Source organism: Passer montanus, unplaced genomic scaffold, assembly GCF_014805655.1.
Source record: "Passer montanus isolate IOZ18808 unplaced genomic scaffold, ASM1480565v1 scaffold1, whole genome shotgun sequence".
Classification (NCBI taxonomy): Eukaryota; Metazoa; Chordata; class Aves; order Passeriformes; family Passeridae; genus Passer; species Passer montanus.
Genome location: NW_024356504.1, coordinates 18428590 through 18445529, shown reverse-complemented (window position 1 = coordinate 18445529; position 16940 = coordinate 18428590). Strand labels below are relative to the sequence as shown.

Genomic DNA, 16940 nt, shown 5'->3' with positions numbered 1-16940 from the left:
GGCTTCAGCCTGACTCATGGAAAAGCGTTGCCTCAGGGATAGCACGTGGATTTTCTTTTCACCCTGTGGTTGGCTGAGCGCAGCCCATGTGAGTGAGGGGTCAGTGCTCCTCTTCTGAGACAGTTTTCACATAATTTCTCAGGGGAAAATAGTCATTATTTAGAGCTGCTTGATTTTGTGGAGGATGATAAAGAGGGGAGAAAAAAAGCTTCTTCTAACGGATGTGTGGTTTTGGCAAACCAAATTTGTTGGAAACCATTTTAATGTTTTTTATAAGATTTTTCTTGAATAATGACATCCATATTTAAAATGAGAGAAAAATCTGAATGACAATAGCATAATTGCCATGTCCAAATGGAGTTCATCTCCAAAGAGAGCCAGTAAACTCCCAAAGTTCTTCAGATGGAGAGGAGTTCTTTTGCAGGTCCTTTTCATGGACCAGTGTCACCTGTGCCTGTGCCATCTCCCACATCACAGGGGATACATTTGATGGGGAGCCTGACGTTGAGCACTTTGGGAGGCTTCCAGTTACCACAGAGAGAAAGATGCTGGGAAATTTCCTTACATCTCAGGAAACAGGGTAAACATCTGAAAAACAAATCCATCTCTTCAGTTCTTTAATTAGGAATGACTGTGAGAAAGGCAAACAGAGGAAAGGTGAAGGTTTTACTGCAGCTGAGGTTAAGTGGAAGGTGGAGGTGTTCAGGAGAGGCCAACAGCAATGGACAGAAGGGCACAAGGCCTCAGGCTGTCTTTAGAGGACAGACCCAGCTTTCCAATGAAGAAGGAGAAAGCAAGCCCACACTTCAACTTCACTTAATGAGGGATATTTGGAAGGGGAAAGTGTGGAGCATTTTAATTGGGGTTCACCCTGGGGAGGAAAGTACTTCATTGTTCCACGCAATGCAAGTGAAAGTAAGGGACAAGGTTCTTCTTCCTCATCCCTCATCTACTGGGAACAACTTCTATTTTGGTTCACAGAGTTTTAATTTTTAAGAGGAAATGTATTTCCCTTGGGTCATACCAAGCTTCCCTTGGTAAATAACAAGCTTATGTCGCATCCTGTGTCTGCAAACCCTATTAAGTCAAATTTTATGGTTTTGTTTGTAAAGAAATGAATTTGTTGCAGTGATAAATTTGATTGCCACTAATATATTGGACTTTCTAATGAATGTTTTACAGGCGGTTATTCATTAGGCAATTCAAGCAAAAAGAAAATGTCTTTCATTTCCATTTTTAAACTTAGGCACTAAGCTGAAGTTCTGCTCTTACACACGTGAATGCTCAAGGGAGTTCTAAAGACAAGACTGAATCAAAACTTTGATAATGGGCACTGGACAGTGCCCATTTACTCTTACTTACAGTTCTACACTATGAGCACTTCTGGAAAAAAGCCACCCAAGTGAGGACTTCTGATCTCTGCTGCGAGACAAGAAGAGCAGCAGAGGTGCTGCTCTGGGTCTTCTCTGCCTTTAGCAACCAGTTCAGAGCTGCAGGAACAACTTGGAGTATCCTAGGGAAAAGCAACAAGATTCAATTTTTGATTTATTTACCATTAATAAGGCTCCAATAAGGTTCAGTTTTTAAGGACAACTTTTTCTAGCGGAGATCACCTGTAGTGAAGGACTGGCTCATTTGTCACCTTCTGCTCCTTGCTAGCACTAAGGTTTTTGTGAGCTGCAGCCTAACATGCATTTGATCTCTCCCTCCTCTGTACAGGGACACTCTGCTCACTGACCATTGAGAAGGCCATGCCTGAAGATGGGGGCGAGTACAAGTGCATAGCTGAGAACCCAGCAGGGAAAGCTGAATGTGCTTGCAAAGTGGTGGTAGAAGGTGAGTACTGTGCTGGGTACAAGAAAACTCTTCCTTAGAACTTCCTCCTTTCCAGCTTATTTCCCAAGAATGACCTTTAGGAGCTACTTACACAAAAAGAACTCTACCCCCTTCCCTTCTGCACTTTTTGGCCAATAAGTAATTCAATATCTACCATAAAGGAGCATGAGCAAAGAGACAGGACACAACCAAGGCCTCTGGGTGCTTTGTGGAATAATCTGTACTCTTCTGCTGCCCACTGTATTTCTAGAAGGTTTTTAGAGCAGTAAAGTGAACTTGTTAAGATTTGTTTCTGAGCTGTGTGCATCCTTTGAGAGCCAGTGAGAATTGCCTGTGTGAGTCTGGGTGTCAGTCTGCCTCAGGACTGTGTGTGGCACATTTCTCACTCTACAACTCCCCAGTTCTTTGCATTCACAGATGTTTGGTTGTTTGATTTTCTAGTGTAAGTGAGAAAAGATAAATTAGCAGCTCAACCACCCATGTGTTCCATAGTCTTAGAACATGGACAGTTTACAGGCTGAGGTACTTGTTTTCAGCCATGGTCGTGCTGATGACACTGTACTCTTGTTAATTAGTCTTGGCCTTGGGCAAGGCCTAGGTGATGCTGTGTGACACAGACTTATGAAGCTGCCATGGAGTTTAAATTATTTAAGGGGCTTTAAGTAAGCAAATGTCCTTCTTATCAACTCACTTCTGGTGAGCTTATTTTTGAATACTCTGATACTTTCCATTGTGATCTAAAATGAACACAAGACTAGACAACAGGCCTAGTAACAGAACTTGGGTACTGAACCTTCACTGCTCTGTGGCAGATGTGGTATTTGTGGTAGGAGGTCTAGAAAAGAATACTATTAATTTTTCCTAATGTTACATGACACAAGGTAAGAATGTGATTCTGTAATTCCTCACTAAAGGTAAGTCTTCATGGAACTGGAAAAGAAATTTATTAAATATTGATTACAATTAAATATACCTGCATCTTCTGTGATACTATGGTCACAGTGTAATCTGTCTTAGATATTTGATAAGCTATTTTTATGGTTCTGTAATTTAAAGTAATAAATTTTGTCAGTGCTGAAGTTCAAATAGTTGGCTTTAAGCAGAATCTAGTCCCTGAAACACCTTAACCACCTCAGATCCAGGATATTGAAGGATCAGGTCATCAAAAGCTTAGCATACAGTATTTCTCTAGATCTGCCTTGGCAACTTTTAAATGTCTCAGTCACTAAAGTGTTTTTCCTCTGTCTTCTGATCTCCTTCAAGTAGTTGCTTTTCTTCCTGAAGCTGCCCTTAGCCTATTTCCCACTTCAAGTTTCCTGCTGGACTATGCGTGCTCTGGGAGGCTGCAGGTAGAGTTTGGCTTGCAAAGTTTTGTTCCTGGGAGGCTGTGAGCTCCTGCCTGATGTGTGAATGACATTACCTCAGCTCTCTGGCTTCCTGTGGTGGTGGCACCACGGCTGTAGGTGCTCACTGCTCACACCATGCTGGGCACCAGGATGACCACATTCCTTACCTCAATACTGGCTGCCTCCTCTGCCTTTTTCATCTGGCATGCTACTGAGAAGAGGTTTTTGACAAATGGCTCCATAGCAAACTCCAGCTATTTAGGAAAGACGCCATTTGATATCCCATGTCTGAGACTGGCAGAGGGGATGACTGTTATTTTTAAATTAGAATTGTGATCTAAAACGAGAGTTCAGATTTCTCCCTTCTTCAGTCCACTGTCAGGATCCCAGATGCTGATTTTTAGACTAAGTAACCATAATCATTATATTTCTTTTGACATTGGGGACTCAAGATTGGAGTTTGACTTCACTTGGCAGATCTGTAGAATCTGAGTGTCTGAACTCTCAGAACACAGCCTCCTGCTCTGAATTATTTACTGGGAGATTCTTGCTTCCTCTTTCCTCCTTAGATGAATTTTCACACACTGGTACCTAGAAGAAGGTGACTAAAGTAGCTGTTTCCATAACATTTATGTCATCTTTTTCTCTGGTAGCTAACAGCTCTCTCCTTCACAAATGCTCTGAAAGCTAAATATTTGAAAGCTGTAAAGTGATACAGCCATTGCTGAGATCATAATCTATAATCATACTCTTTCTTCCAAAGATAAATGTCAGTATCAAACAATGTAGCAAGCAGAGCTTGTTAGGATTTGCATTTTAGGTCATAGAATCCTAGAATAGTTTGTGTTGGAAGGGACCTTAAAGATCATTTTGTTCCAACCCCTGCCATGGCCGGGGACTTCTTCCCACAGATCAGGTTGCTCAAAGCCCCATCCAGCCTGGGGGTCTTGAACATCCCTAGGGATGGGAAGTCCACAACCTCTTCAGGCAGCCTGTGCCACTGCCTCATGACCCTCACGAGAAGAATTTATTCCTAATATCTAATCTAAACTTTGCCTCCTTCAGCTTGAAGCCATTCCTGCTTGATGTGGCACTACAGATCCTTGTGAAAAGTCCCTCCCCAGCTCTCTTGGAGCAAGGGGCTCTAAGGTCTCCCCAAGGCCCTTTTTTCTTCAGGCTGAACTGCCCCAGCTCTCTCAGCCTGTCTTCATAGCAGAGGTGCTCCAGCACTGTGATCATGCTCAACTTGGAATAACTTTAAAAAAAAGTTGCACCTTTTATTTATATCTCATGTGGGATGCACATGGAAGGGAGCTTTATTGACTCCTAGCTGTTGGTGTAGCCTGCAGTGATGAGCAGTTTCTGGATAAGAACTGTGCAATTGTGAAAATAGTAGAATCCATCAAATTTCAGTCCTGTGGTGTCCCTTTTGCTGTTTCTATTTAGGAATAAACAAATGGCCAAGAATATCTTCTTGGAAAAAATTTAAACAGATGGAGGAAATATTACTCTTCAAAATGGGTTAATCTGAATTGATCACATAGGTAATGGACAAAGGAATTACTCTACATAATTTCTTTTGAATGAAATAATGTTTCAATACAGCTTTGTGTCACTTTTCTCTGCACTGCCTAGCACAGCTTTGTGCACATTGTATTTGGTCTATCCAGCTAAAATACCTGTCAGTTTAGATGGGACCTCTTGTCTAGCTGCTTACTTGGCTTGGGTTCTTAGTGCAGCTGCTTTTGTAGAGGGTTTTTCCCTCTCTGCTCCCTCTTCTTTCCAGAATATGACAGCAAATCTCCAGCAAATCTGTGCAGAAAATTCTTCTTAAAAGCCTAAAGGACAGCAATTTCCTCTAACTTTGCAGAAAGATCCAAAATAAACCTTTTATTAGACAGCTTTTTCATTATTGATTTTCAAATAGGATTTATATTTTATTATTTGTTTTGATTGCAGATGCCTCAAAGACCTCAAAGCCTACTGAGAAGAAGACCAAGAAGCCTAAGACCACACTTCCCCCAGTGCTGCCAACAGAGAGTAAGTGACTGTGATTTGATTTGCTTTATTTCCAGTGGAAACAAAAGAGTGCTTTGGGATTCTGTGGTCATTCCCTTCTGTTTGCAGACATAGGATCAGAAGCCTGTGCTGTTTCTTTAGCCCTTGCACTTAAGTCATGTGAAATGAGTTTTTGCCTTGTGGGGATTAGAAGTAAGAGCCCAAACTGCGAGTTCAGACCTCGCCCCTCTACTCTCTGTTTTTCATAATGGTGCAATAAACTTGTGACACAGATTTATTTTTGGCTGCCTCTCAAAGAGCACGGAAATACTCGAGTAGTTTGCTTCAGTTTGTGCTGTGTCCTGTGTAGACAATATGAAGTTTTACTATTGGTAAGCAAAGCATCTTGACTGAAGTGCCCTGTAGAACAATCTGTCCTTTTTTGGCAATACCATGGAGAGTGGTTTTGCAAATTTTGCATTCTTTGTTTTAAGCCTAAATGCTTAACTTGCTTCTGATGCTTTCAGAAATAAGAAATTAGCTATAAATTCCCATGTTTGCTACTCAGCATACATGCATTTGGTTAAGAGGAAACTTTCAATGGTAAAGGCAGCACAATAATATCAGTTCAATTCCTAACAGCAGTACTATGTATGAAATTAAGGAATACAAATATCTCTTAAATCAAAACAATTTTCAATTTGAAAATTGTTTATCTATGATGTCCACCACATGAGTTCCTGAAAAGATGTAAAGATGTGGTTTAATGGAAACATGAAATATTTTATCCAGCTCTCTCAAAAAATAAAAAACATGTAAACTCCATTCTGGTCATCCAGCAAGAACATTTTTAGCTGCTTTCAGCAGGACTCAGAGCAGTTTTATAGTGATTGATGATCACAGGTAATAACTGTGCTTCTGGAAATGTGACTCAGGTAAAACTATGCCCTGGGCTACAGCTATTTCTGAGTTGCTGGCTGAGCATTGTAACTCTCTCCAGCTTCCCTTTGGAGATGTGGGAAGACTCACACTGACATGCTCCACCTCTGCACCTGAGCTTCAAGTGCCATAAATAACAACAATTAAGAGCAATTATTTTGTTATTGAACATAGATAGAAAATAAAATTTTAAAGCCATTTAAATCTCCACAGAACAGTGTTTTGAATTGTGTTTTCTATGCACACAACACACACATTTCCTCTGATCCTCCCAGCAGTGTTATCAATTGCAGCTTTCCCAGGAGAAAGTGTGAGTTGGGAACTAAGTCTAAATATGGAGATATATGACCTGATCCACATCTTGCTTCTCCTGCTTCTGGTTTTAGTGGAAATTAAAATAGATAGCAAAACAAAAGCTACCATCTCAGGCTGCAGAAATATTTGGGAAAAGAAGGTTGAAATAATGGGGAATGGTTTTTCTACATAGCATATTTCACTGTTTCAAGTTCTTGAACTTCTCATAAGCTCTTTTTTTCCAAAATATCTTTAACACGTCATTTAGACATCAAGGTAACCAGAGAGAATGTTAGGAAACTGGGCTTTGAAAGAGTTTTTGGAAAAGCTTTGAAAAATACATATTTAATTTTAAAAGGATTCGGCTGCAGAGATTTCACAGGTGTTTTTTTTAACATCTGAGTCTCTGAGGAATGTGAGTATTTGGTCTGAAATAAGTTTTTATTTGTGTATTTGTCAGGGGCAAAATATACAAAACAGATCCAGTGGAACTACATAGTTCCAGTCTACACTGAAATTCTTATCAGATACAGAGACTGTAAAGTTCCTTACCCGAGAGAGAACAGGCTTTACAAGTCAGATGTTTGTCTGTCTTTGCTGTATATCTCTTGAAAAGAAGGGTAATAGAGAATAACTGTGAATTAAAGTGTCTCAGTCTAATAAGGAGATACGTTTTTACTCTGATCTTTTCTGGTCTTTTTTTACCACAACTGGTTACCAACAGTCCTAAGGGCAAGTAGAGTATACAGATTGTTATTGAAGAAAGAGAGAACAAAAATTCCTAATAATGTGATTAGAATTATTAATGAATAGATTCTGAATTTTGAGTAGTGAATTCAGTCACAGCAGTGTATACTCTACAGGATAGAGAAATGATATATTCTCTGTATTTTTTAGGGAAAAATACAGGGAAAAGATATCTATTTTTAGATTTTTAGGGAAAAGATCTCTATTTTCCACATTCTGTAAAGAAGTGCAAGTCAAATTTCATGGTTAGCAGCTATGTCATCCTTTTCTCCCTTCAGATAAATTACAAGTGACCTTGGTTTTTTGTCCTAGTAGAAACTTTCAGGAAAGTAATTAACTTTAGGTTCCTGAAAGCAAAGATCAATACATTTCTTTTTGTGGAAAAGAGTGTATGTTGTCAGTATGTTAATCTGTAGAATTTGTCTCACTGTGAGCTGCTGACTCAGGTCATTTGGCTGCTCATTCTGACAATGTTATTTAATTACTGGAAGTGTGGGGTTTGTAAGCTACAGAAAACCAATTGTAAGCAGAATTTGGGCCATTGCTTGCTTTGATATGCAATACATACTGGATTCTGGTGTAGAAAAAGAAGAACATCTTGAAGGAATCTGTGTGTCACTCTATGATTAACAACATCTCTGAATGGATGCTTGCAGTGTTTACTGCAGAAAGATTGCTCCCATGCTGGCAAATTACAAAACTTACAATGTATTTTGTTTTGCTTAGAATTAATATTGTGTCACCAGAATTTAGTAATAATTATACAACCCTCTAAGGATAAATAGAATAAATAATACTGTTTCTGAGAATAAAAACAAGATTCACCTTTGAATCTGGGTGAAATAAAAGGGAGATGAGAGGAAGGGCATCTCTGGAACTGGTTCATTCTTTACTCACTGCACTGATTTGGGCTTTGTCACTTGGGTCTTTGCTCAGTGGATGTCAAATGTTACTGAGTTAGAATAATAGAGTGTTATGTTTCTTCTAAAAGAGGCAGTGGAAAATTGGACCCTTTCAATATTTATCATGCTGCACACTGTGTGCCATGCCAGAACAATCAGTGGGTAGTGATGTAAGGGTCCTCCTGGCTTGACACAGCCCTGTAGCAGAAGCACTAAGCCAAAAATTCTCACCACTTGAACATTTCTCTAGAAAGCTTTGAAACTGCTGTGAAGGGATTTAGGCACCCACTTCCCTTTGAAATCAGAACTTACTTCAAATTAAGCTTAAAGGGAATTGCTTATTTCAATTACCAAAGCCACTTGCAAAATCTTCAGTGCCTATTAAATAAATGTTTTTGTCGCAACAGACTGTGGCAAAATCAAAGTTCTGCTTGAGATTTTTAAGAGTAAATAAAGATTTGAATGTTTACAAATAAATATTCCTTTTTCAAAAAAATACATTACTACTCCACATTTGCAATTATTTTGTTGTCCTTAACGTGTATTAAGCAGAGGACCAAAACAGAAGGAATTAGCCCAATATAAGGCAGATTTGTGTGCAAGTCTAGAACCCAGATTTCTTGATCCTCAGTCTCAGGATTAATTTGCATGCAGCATTGAAGATAGTACAGATTTTTTTAAGTGGCATCACAATAGTTTACATAAAACATGAGCTTTCCAAAAGGACTTTTTTTCCAAAAGCTTTTTTCAAGATTTGCTGATGAAAAAGGAGTATTACAGCAGTTAGATTCTATTTTTTAAACTATGCTATGGCTGAGCTGTGCAACATAACTTTACTATAGTAGGAAGAAACTGTATCCCACTTATTGCTACAGAGAAAAAAAATATTTTAATGCTTTAGAAAATAATGCTCATAAATCTAAGCATTGGATTAAAGTGTTCGGAAAGAAATGCCCAATTTTTTGGAGGGCTAATTCACAGCACTACTTCAGTAAATATTAAGAAATGGCAATTATCACCTGTCACAATCATTGTTATGAAAACCTGACAGGATATCCTGAATTCCCTCATCTGAGTAATACTTTTTAAACCCACTGTTCTCATATACAAACCACATACATTGAAGGGCTGACCCAGCATAGAGTTTGATTGCACAGATGTAAGTTCTTCTACCGAGTTAAAAATAAAGTTACAAGAAAAAAAAAATTTCCTACACACCTGCAAGTTATTTTGAAGTATTTGGTAGCTTACTGATAGAAATCTTTTATATATGCTACTATGTGGAACATGTGATTTTATGTCAAACACCTTTTTAAGTAGCTGTACAATAATACAGCTGTAATACAGGTAGCTATATTCTCTTGCTGATGGTTTTTAATAAATGTCACAACTGAAACAGTCCAGATCAAATCCACCAGAAGGTTTCACTGTCACCTTCCCAGATGTGAATTTTTGACATTATTGGTACTTGAATGAGAGGCTGAGCAGTGACATCTCTGGAACAATTCACCATTAAAGTAAATATGCTAAACGGGACCCCTTATTATATTAATATATTCTTTTCCATAGCAGGGAGTTATTCTTGTCCATACTAGGGAAAATTCTAAGTGTTAATCACCATGGAAAAATTATGAGTCAGTGGCCAAGTGATTGGCATGCAGTTCTGTTATTTACTCTTCAATAACAATCTTGTCAGAGAATCTAAGTCTGCAAGCACCATTTTAAGAAAATGTTATTAAAGCATTAAGCTTGATGTGTCCAATTTAGTTAGTATATAATTAAATCAGTAAACACTTCAAGTTTTCTATCGATTTCTGTTCTATGAAAAAAATATGAAACATGGCTTAGATGAATACGAAATGTTTCAAAATCTTCATTTCATGACAGGTTGTTTTGTCCTACGTGTAAAACTTGCTACTTCCTAAGGGAAGAACTCAATTTCTGAGGAAGTTACTGTTCTGGTCAGAGATGTTCTTTTAATTGCAGAAGTGTGGGCACTGGGTAGCAGTGATCTGTGGCTGCTGACCTCTTTGATGGCTGGGTTGGTCTGAGATGCTCATGAGGGTCAATGAGGCTGTCCAAGCCAGTTCCCTCAGTCCCATTCATTTCCCAGAAGGCTCATGCTGCTCTGCTCCTGGCTGTTTGTGAGGTCCAAGACATTTTCTGCACAGTGAGTGCAAGTACTTAGTGTGTTGGAACAATATGAATTGCATTGTCAGAGCAGCCTCTAACCAAACTTTTCAAGGAAAAATTAATCTTTTTTCCTAAGCTGAAAATTCCACTCTTAGTACATGTAAATCAAATTGCCATTAGCTGTTTTTAAGACCTAAATAGGATTGCTCTGAAACTCTAAATTATGAAAGGTGCTGCCTTCATTCCTGAGGCTCAGGGGTCCAAAGGTGAATAGCTGTGCCACAAGGCCTGGCAGCCAAGTTGGGCTGAGGTAAACAGGCAATGCAAGATTTAACCTGGTGACTCTGAAGGTTGGTTGCTTCCATAGATGAAAAATAAATCTGTCACTTCACATATAAAATGAGCAATGGAGAAACACTAATTTGTTGTCCAAATCCCTTTCTCCTGAGTGCCCAGTTCAGCACTGTTTCTCTAATGCTGGGCATGCATTTTGAACCTCTGCCAAGTTACTCTACAGTTCTCATTGTACTGACATTTTCTGAGTTAATATTGGCACAGAACAGTGTATTTCCACGTGTATTTCACAGAGTCCATCCTACATATCTGTATGTTGACAAAAGAAGACAGAAATGTTTATTGACTGTCTTACAGAGAGAAAAATGAATAGTTTTTGCAATGTGGCCTTGAACTGAAGAGGTGTCATGCTTTATTAATTTACAGTTAAGTCATTGGCTAGAAATTGCACATATGAGGCATATTATAGAAGCATTAAGTTTCTTCTCTGTAAAACAGGGACCTAAATCCATTGGCTTAATTAATTAATTAATTAATAGTTTTTCCCACTGAAACCATTTAGAGCTCCTGAATGCCCAGATGACCTGGCAATGTTTTCTTATGGAACAGACTGGGTAGCTGGGTAGTAACCTACTTTAGATTCCTGTCCCTACACATTTGGGCACAGCCTTTTAGTGTGTAATTGTAGATGTTCTCCCAGGACATAAAAAAGGTGAAAATTAAACTTATACTTAAGAAACTAACCTTGCTGTCTTGCTCCCACCAGACCTCTTAGAGCATTTTACATGGCCTGGGTTGTTTGTGAGCTCTGTTTGATACTGGATCTCTTCTGTCCTGCTCAGATTTGCTTTAATTGTAGAAGTTGCTCAAGAACAGTGCTACTAAACTGATATGGAATTGTTTATTCCTTCAACTGAGCTGTTTTCAAATACTGAGTTATTTTCAGTGCACCAGATCATATTGAATCTCTTAGTGTGCTGGTATATCCTAGCTCTCTCATGACTGTAAAAGTGAGTATTTCCTGGGTTTTATTTTTGTTTTCAGAAGGCAGAGGTTGTATATTTCTCAATTAGAGGACAATCTCTGCATGATTTAGAAACTAAATATGGGATGTTGCAATAAATGACAGTTGTTTCTAAATGAAAAAAAAAAGCTTTAAAAAATGGTTATGAAGCACACAAACTCAACTGACTTGCATGGAATTAAGTTTCTAATTTCTGCTTGTCATGAAATTTAAGCCAAAGTTGCTTTCTGTTTTATTGTATTTAGATACTAAACAGTTACTTGGAAACATTATAAAAAATTTGCTCTCTGATATGCAATAAAGTGAAACTGTTTAAACTTCCAAACCTTGATGAAGTTTTCAAGCTACTGAAAAATGTGTGTTCAGTGCACTGTGTTTGTCATTTTCCTCTCTAGCAATTAGCACAGGTTCATGAATGTATGAATAAACTTTCTGCTACAATTGTAGCCATCATTTTTCTCCTGTTTCATCTTGTCTGTGCTAAAATCTGTAATGAATTTTTATACCATCAACCAAGTCTGTGACAGAAGCAAGGACAGAACAGAATAATTGACTACTTCGACCACAAGGCCAAATGTTTCCTTTTTTTCTGTACTTCTAGCTCTCAGTCATTCCGTGCTTTCTGGCAAAGCAGGCAGTAGTGAAGGTTGAGAGCAGTCACTTTTCACTCAGACCCAGATATCTACCTCCAGAAGGGTCTGAAGGAGGTTTCACTGGGATTCATTTACATGGGGGAGAGAGAGACCTCATGATCTCACATCCCACGAGCCTGAAGGATCCAAGTGAGATGGGGAGGAAGGAGCAGATACTTGAATCTGGGCTTTCCATCAATTTTCAAAAAATATTCTTCTTACCATGATGTCTGACACATTACAGACATGACTTCTTTTTTCAGTTTCTCTTGAACTCTGAAAATGCTGAAAAAAACCCATTTTAGTTCAAGATGAAATCTTGACATATTTTGCATGAGGGGAAAATGGTTTTCTATGTGCCTGTAGTATGAGAGTATGTCATTAACCCTTCTTCTCTCCCGAGCTAAAATGAGGCTGTTCCACAAGCAGACAGAAGCAGGGATAGGTCTTGTTTCTTATGCTGATGGAGTTAGGTATTAACTGTACTTGTTTACCAGGTGCTGAAATCCATCGCTACAGAAGACACGCACATAATTTTAGGCATGTCCCTCAGGGAAGACAGTGGGAATTATGGATTGGTTGGAAATACTATCTTGAGTGCTGATGTTTTTTTCAGATCCTTAGAGTTTTCCTTCATGCTTTATGAAAGCAAGTTGTGCAGAGAGCCATTTCAGGGGAGGGCTACTCCTATTTTTAGTAAAATTCCAAAAAAGGGAAGCAAAAAAGAAAGAGGCTTCTGAGCATATCTGCTCTCACGATTGCACCATCAGGGAAAGAAAGAGCACAACCAAATGTCTGGCAGCTACCAGCCTGGATGGGGTTTTTCCCCTTTCTGCTTTATGTCCCCCCCAACTCAAAAACAAACTCTGTAAGAGGCAAACCTGCCTTGTAATGTTTATTTTGTTTCTAGAAGGCAGATTCGTTTAAAGGGGAAATATTAGTCCTTTTACTTCCAGGCTGATTTTCAGCATTGGCCTGTTTCATTGTAAATACCAAAAGAAAGACAAACCATCTTTAAGAAAAAAAAAAAAAAAAGGCAGCAGAAGCAGACTTGAACTAACATTTCCAAGAGGCTCAAATATTTTAATGAAAACAATCATTTGACCTTGTCAACTTTGAGTAATCTTATTAGATTTTTTTTTCACTGTCTCCAGCAGCCTTTGAAAAAAATAAGTTACATTTCAAAGAGATGCATAAGATGAGCTGCTATTCTTAAGGAAGGTCTAAGAACAGTGGGGTGTACACTATTAGGCAAAGAAGCCAGCTACACAGAGCCAGAGACCTGTCCTTGTACTCATCCCCTTCCACCCTGCCCCAGCCTTTCATTTCTGCTCAGGGATATTTGTGTCTGCAAAACAGGATATTCAGCCAGACCTTCCAGCAACCCTTGGCAATCTGCATGGTTTGATGAAGTCCAGTGACAGTCTGTATATCCTCAGTTCAGGGAATATAATGTCCTGGTGGGTAAAAACTAAAATTTAAACCCAAAAAATTGTACCTACATAAAAAAAAGCAGTGTCCTAGCTGAATGAAGTGATCAGTTCATGTTCTCTGCTTTGCTGCTATGGAAATCTTCACTGAGGTGAGAATCTTTTAAACTGGCTTAAGTATAGTTGTTCCAGTATGCATGGACCTTGCCTATTAAAACTAAGGTACTGCAGCTAATACACAATGTCAGCCAAGAGGTGATCTTTGAGTGAAAATTGTTCTGGATTCAGGAATTTGCTTTTTCTATTCTGAAAAATAGCACCAGTATCTGCAGCCCGAGATGGCACTTGACAAATGGTGCTTTTTCTTCATCCTTGTTGCTCTTTTTTCACATCAGGCTTAATGGAGTGTGGAAGCAATCAAATTCCTGTCATTGTAGCTTTTATTAAAAGCCATTGCAGCTCTGAGAAGAGACCCAAGAACTATTTCACTTCAGCTTAGAGAAAAGCAGAGAGTCTGATGTTGAATACAGCACGCGCACAAACAAAAATGTTTGCTTATTTCTGAACCATGTAACCAAGTGAGTTTACATGGGGTTATGCATCTAATGAGTAACTAATGGGTTATTTCCATTAATAGGGATGTTTAAAGGTAGATGAGAGGCCAGACTCTACAGACCTTCCAGCTGGAACCTGATCATATACATAGTTTAATCCACATAACGTGGCTCCAACCTGAAATAAGAGTTTCGGCTCAGGTGTGACCACACCATGACAAAGAGGAAAGCTGCTCTGCAAACACCACTTGCTGCCTTTGCTTGTACAGCTCGGGCAGGAAAGAGGATGTTGGAGCACATTTGCTGTCACTTTCCACAGCAGCCAGGGTACATGTCACTCTCTTGGTGACCCAAAAAGTAATGTGTCCCTTTAATGAGTAATTGTGCTCTTTGAAGGCCTCAGTTTAAAGAGGGTTAAGTCCCCATGGAAGATGTGGCAGGACAGATACCTTGTTTACAGCCTGGTAGGCCAGTAATACTGGAATAAACACCTCACAAGTACTCATCTAAACCTTTAACTAGTTCTGTTGGGCTGGCTGTTGTCAAAGAAAGGCTTCTTTGGGAAATATCCAACTATTCTTTTTTGTTTCAGCCATAAGTACTGTGAGAATATCCTACCTCTCCATTTCTGTGCTTCTGGTTGCTACAAAATCAATAAATTCAGATCATATAAAAGCCAAGCATACTTTTAGGGAAAATTACTAAAAAAAGGAAAGAAGGTGGAAAAAACTTTCCTGTATTAACTTCATGAAGCTCTTCAGAATGAACTGAATAAACACCATTGTTGACAGCTAAGCCATTAGATATTATTAAAGTCCTTTGGTCTTTTCACGTCCTATACCACATCACCTACTATCTCCAGTTACTCTAAAAATCAATCTGGCTGTTGTTTGAGCAATAGCATTAGACTCCCACAGTGATTTTGCAACTCATGGCTCCTGAGTTTCATGAGGCATCACATGATGTGTTCCAGGATATCATGCACAGCTTGTAGTTGCTGCAACCAAAAGGCTTTAAATCAAAAAACTGGTTTTATTGGTCTGGTGAAATTGGAGGATATTTTGCTGCTCAGTGTCTTTCTAATTTGAAATAATTAAATAAAGAAGAGAAAAGAATGGACCAAAAAATTCAAAACTTTTGCATCTGTTATGACTGTCACTAGGCACCTCTGTATAGTCTGCCAGACACTCAAAAGCACTTAGCACATGCTGCTTCCGTTGGAGGCAATAACATCTTAAAATCCAGACTACTTCAATCATGCTGCCTAGTTCAGTATAAGAAAATAAGAAATGTTCTTTCACAGCAGAGGCCATTCTCTGACCAAGATGCTTAGAATAGCAGGCAAAAAGAGAGTGCTGTAAAAAGAATGAACTCCTTCACTTCAGGAATTCAGTGGTTTGAAGGCATCCAGACTGCTGCATTTAATGGCCACCACTATACATAACTCCTATGAATTTGTCCTTTTGATCCTGTTTGTGTTTCTGTATTGTAAAACATTACTTGTTTGTGAAGGTAGATTATAGATGTTATATTTAACCTGGTGTTTCTATTATGCCTGCTGTCTGGTAATTTAATTGGGTGGCCTCTAGTTCTTGTTTTGTAAAAAACACTTAAGAGCCATTTTCTCTACTGTTCTTCTACTTACCCTGCACAATTTGTAGAACATAGTCTTCCAAAATTTTATGGATCCAGATTCCAAGTTCTAAGCCATATTTTTGTAGCTATGACATTTTCTTTTGAGAATATAGCAAAAAGTTCTCCCTGCTTAAGGAAGAGGATGAGGTAGAGGGGTAGTGCTAATACTTGCTTTTGGTATATCGCTGTTACTTTGCGAGCTCACAAGTGGTATGAGAAGCAGCACATGGTGTTAACTACCCTACTTTTAACTGAGATCATTCTGCATTGATTATGCTGGAAATCTGAGCAGAAATTCAGTATGAGATGGGTCTTGGCCCAGTGTTTTCACCTGTTAAACTGCTGTAAGGAATGGATGATGACAGATTGTGGGAGAAGTGTAGAAGATCTATTTGATTCTTTTAAAAGTTCCAGCTTCAACTGTGAATATTCTGAGGATCATCCAGGATGATAAAAGTGGTTTTTAAAGGTATTTTTCATTCTTTAGTTTAATATGCTGGAAGAACATATTATATTTTCAAGTGCCAACAAAGCATGGATGTTTGTGGTTAGTGTGGTTACCTTGCAAAGTCATCTTTGAATTCCCGTGGTTTGTTGTTTGTTTTTAACCAGGTGAAGCAACAGTGAAGAAGAAACCAGCTCCAAAGACTCCTCCAAAAGCAGGTAATGTGTTGCATGTGTCACCCTCATTCACCAGTGCAGCTGTTTGCCTTCTAAGTTTGTTTACATCTGTGATTAAATGGTAGGTAAATCCAATTTGCTAACTTTGTACTAAGAATTAAATTATGAACATCCAAAGAAGTTACTCTCAGATGGAGTATAGCAAGATCCTACAAAGTGTCAGTAGTGTGTAACTTATCTCCTTTCGTATATTCACAACAAACCTTGGCTTTCTGAGAAAAAAAAAAAATTTCTGTGTATCACAGAATCCTCTGCATGAGTAGCTACCACAGAAAAGGTGATAGATTCTACTTTTCCTCATCACTGCCATTATGGTAACCTGTTTGTGTGTTTGCAGTCTCTGAGGCAAAGCTATCTATAGTTAAAGTTACAATGAGTTTTCTCCTCTAGGAACTTCTTTTCAGTGTCTTAAAACTTCACCAGACTTTGAAACCTTTCAAGCTGCTTTCTATGCCAAATATACACCTCAGCCTAGTTTCCTTCAGATATTTTCAA

The 16940-nt window shown here is 38.7% G+C and overlaps 1 protein-coding gene across 4 annotated transcripts in view; it reads left to right on the top strand.

Annotated features, from left to right (window-relative positions):
* The window catches only part of MYLK (myosin light chain kinase), a 195863-nt gene that overhangs the window by 131738 nt on the left and 47185 nt on the right, over nucleotides 1-16940 (top strand). For all 4 annotated transcript variants that reach the window (XM_039702582.1, XM_039702591.1, XM_039702599.1 and 1 more), the window contains 3 exons: nucleotides 1720-1836; nucleotides 5142-5222; nucleotides 16377-16427. In XM_039702582.1, coding sequence (XP_039558516.1) covers nucleotides 1720-1836; nucleotides 5142-5222; nucleotides 16377-16427 — 249 coding nt within the window. The remainder of the gene's footprint in view (nucleotides 1-1719; nucleotides 1837-5141; nucleotides 5223-16376; nucleotides 16428-16940) is intronic.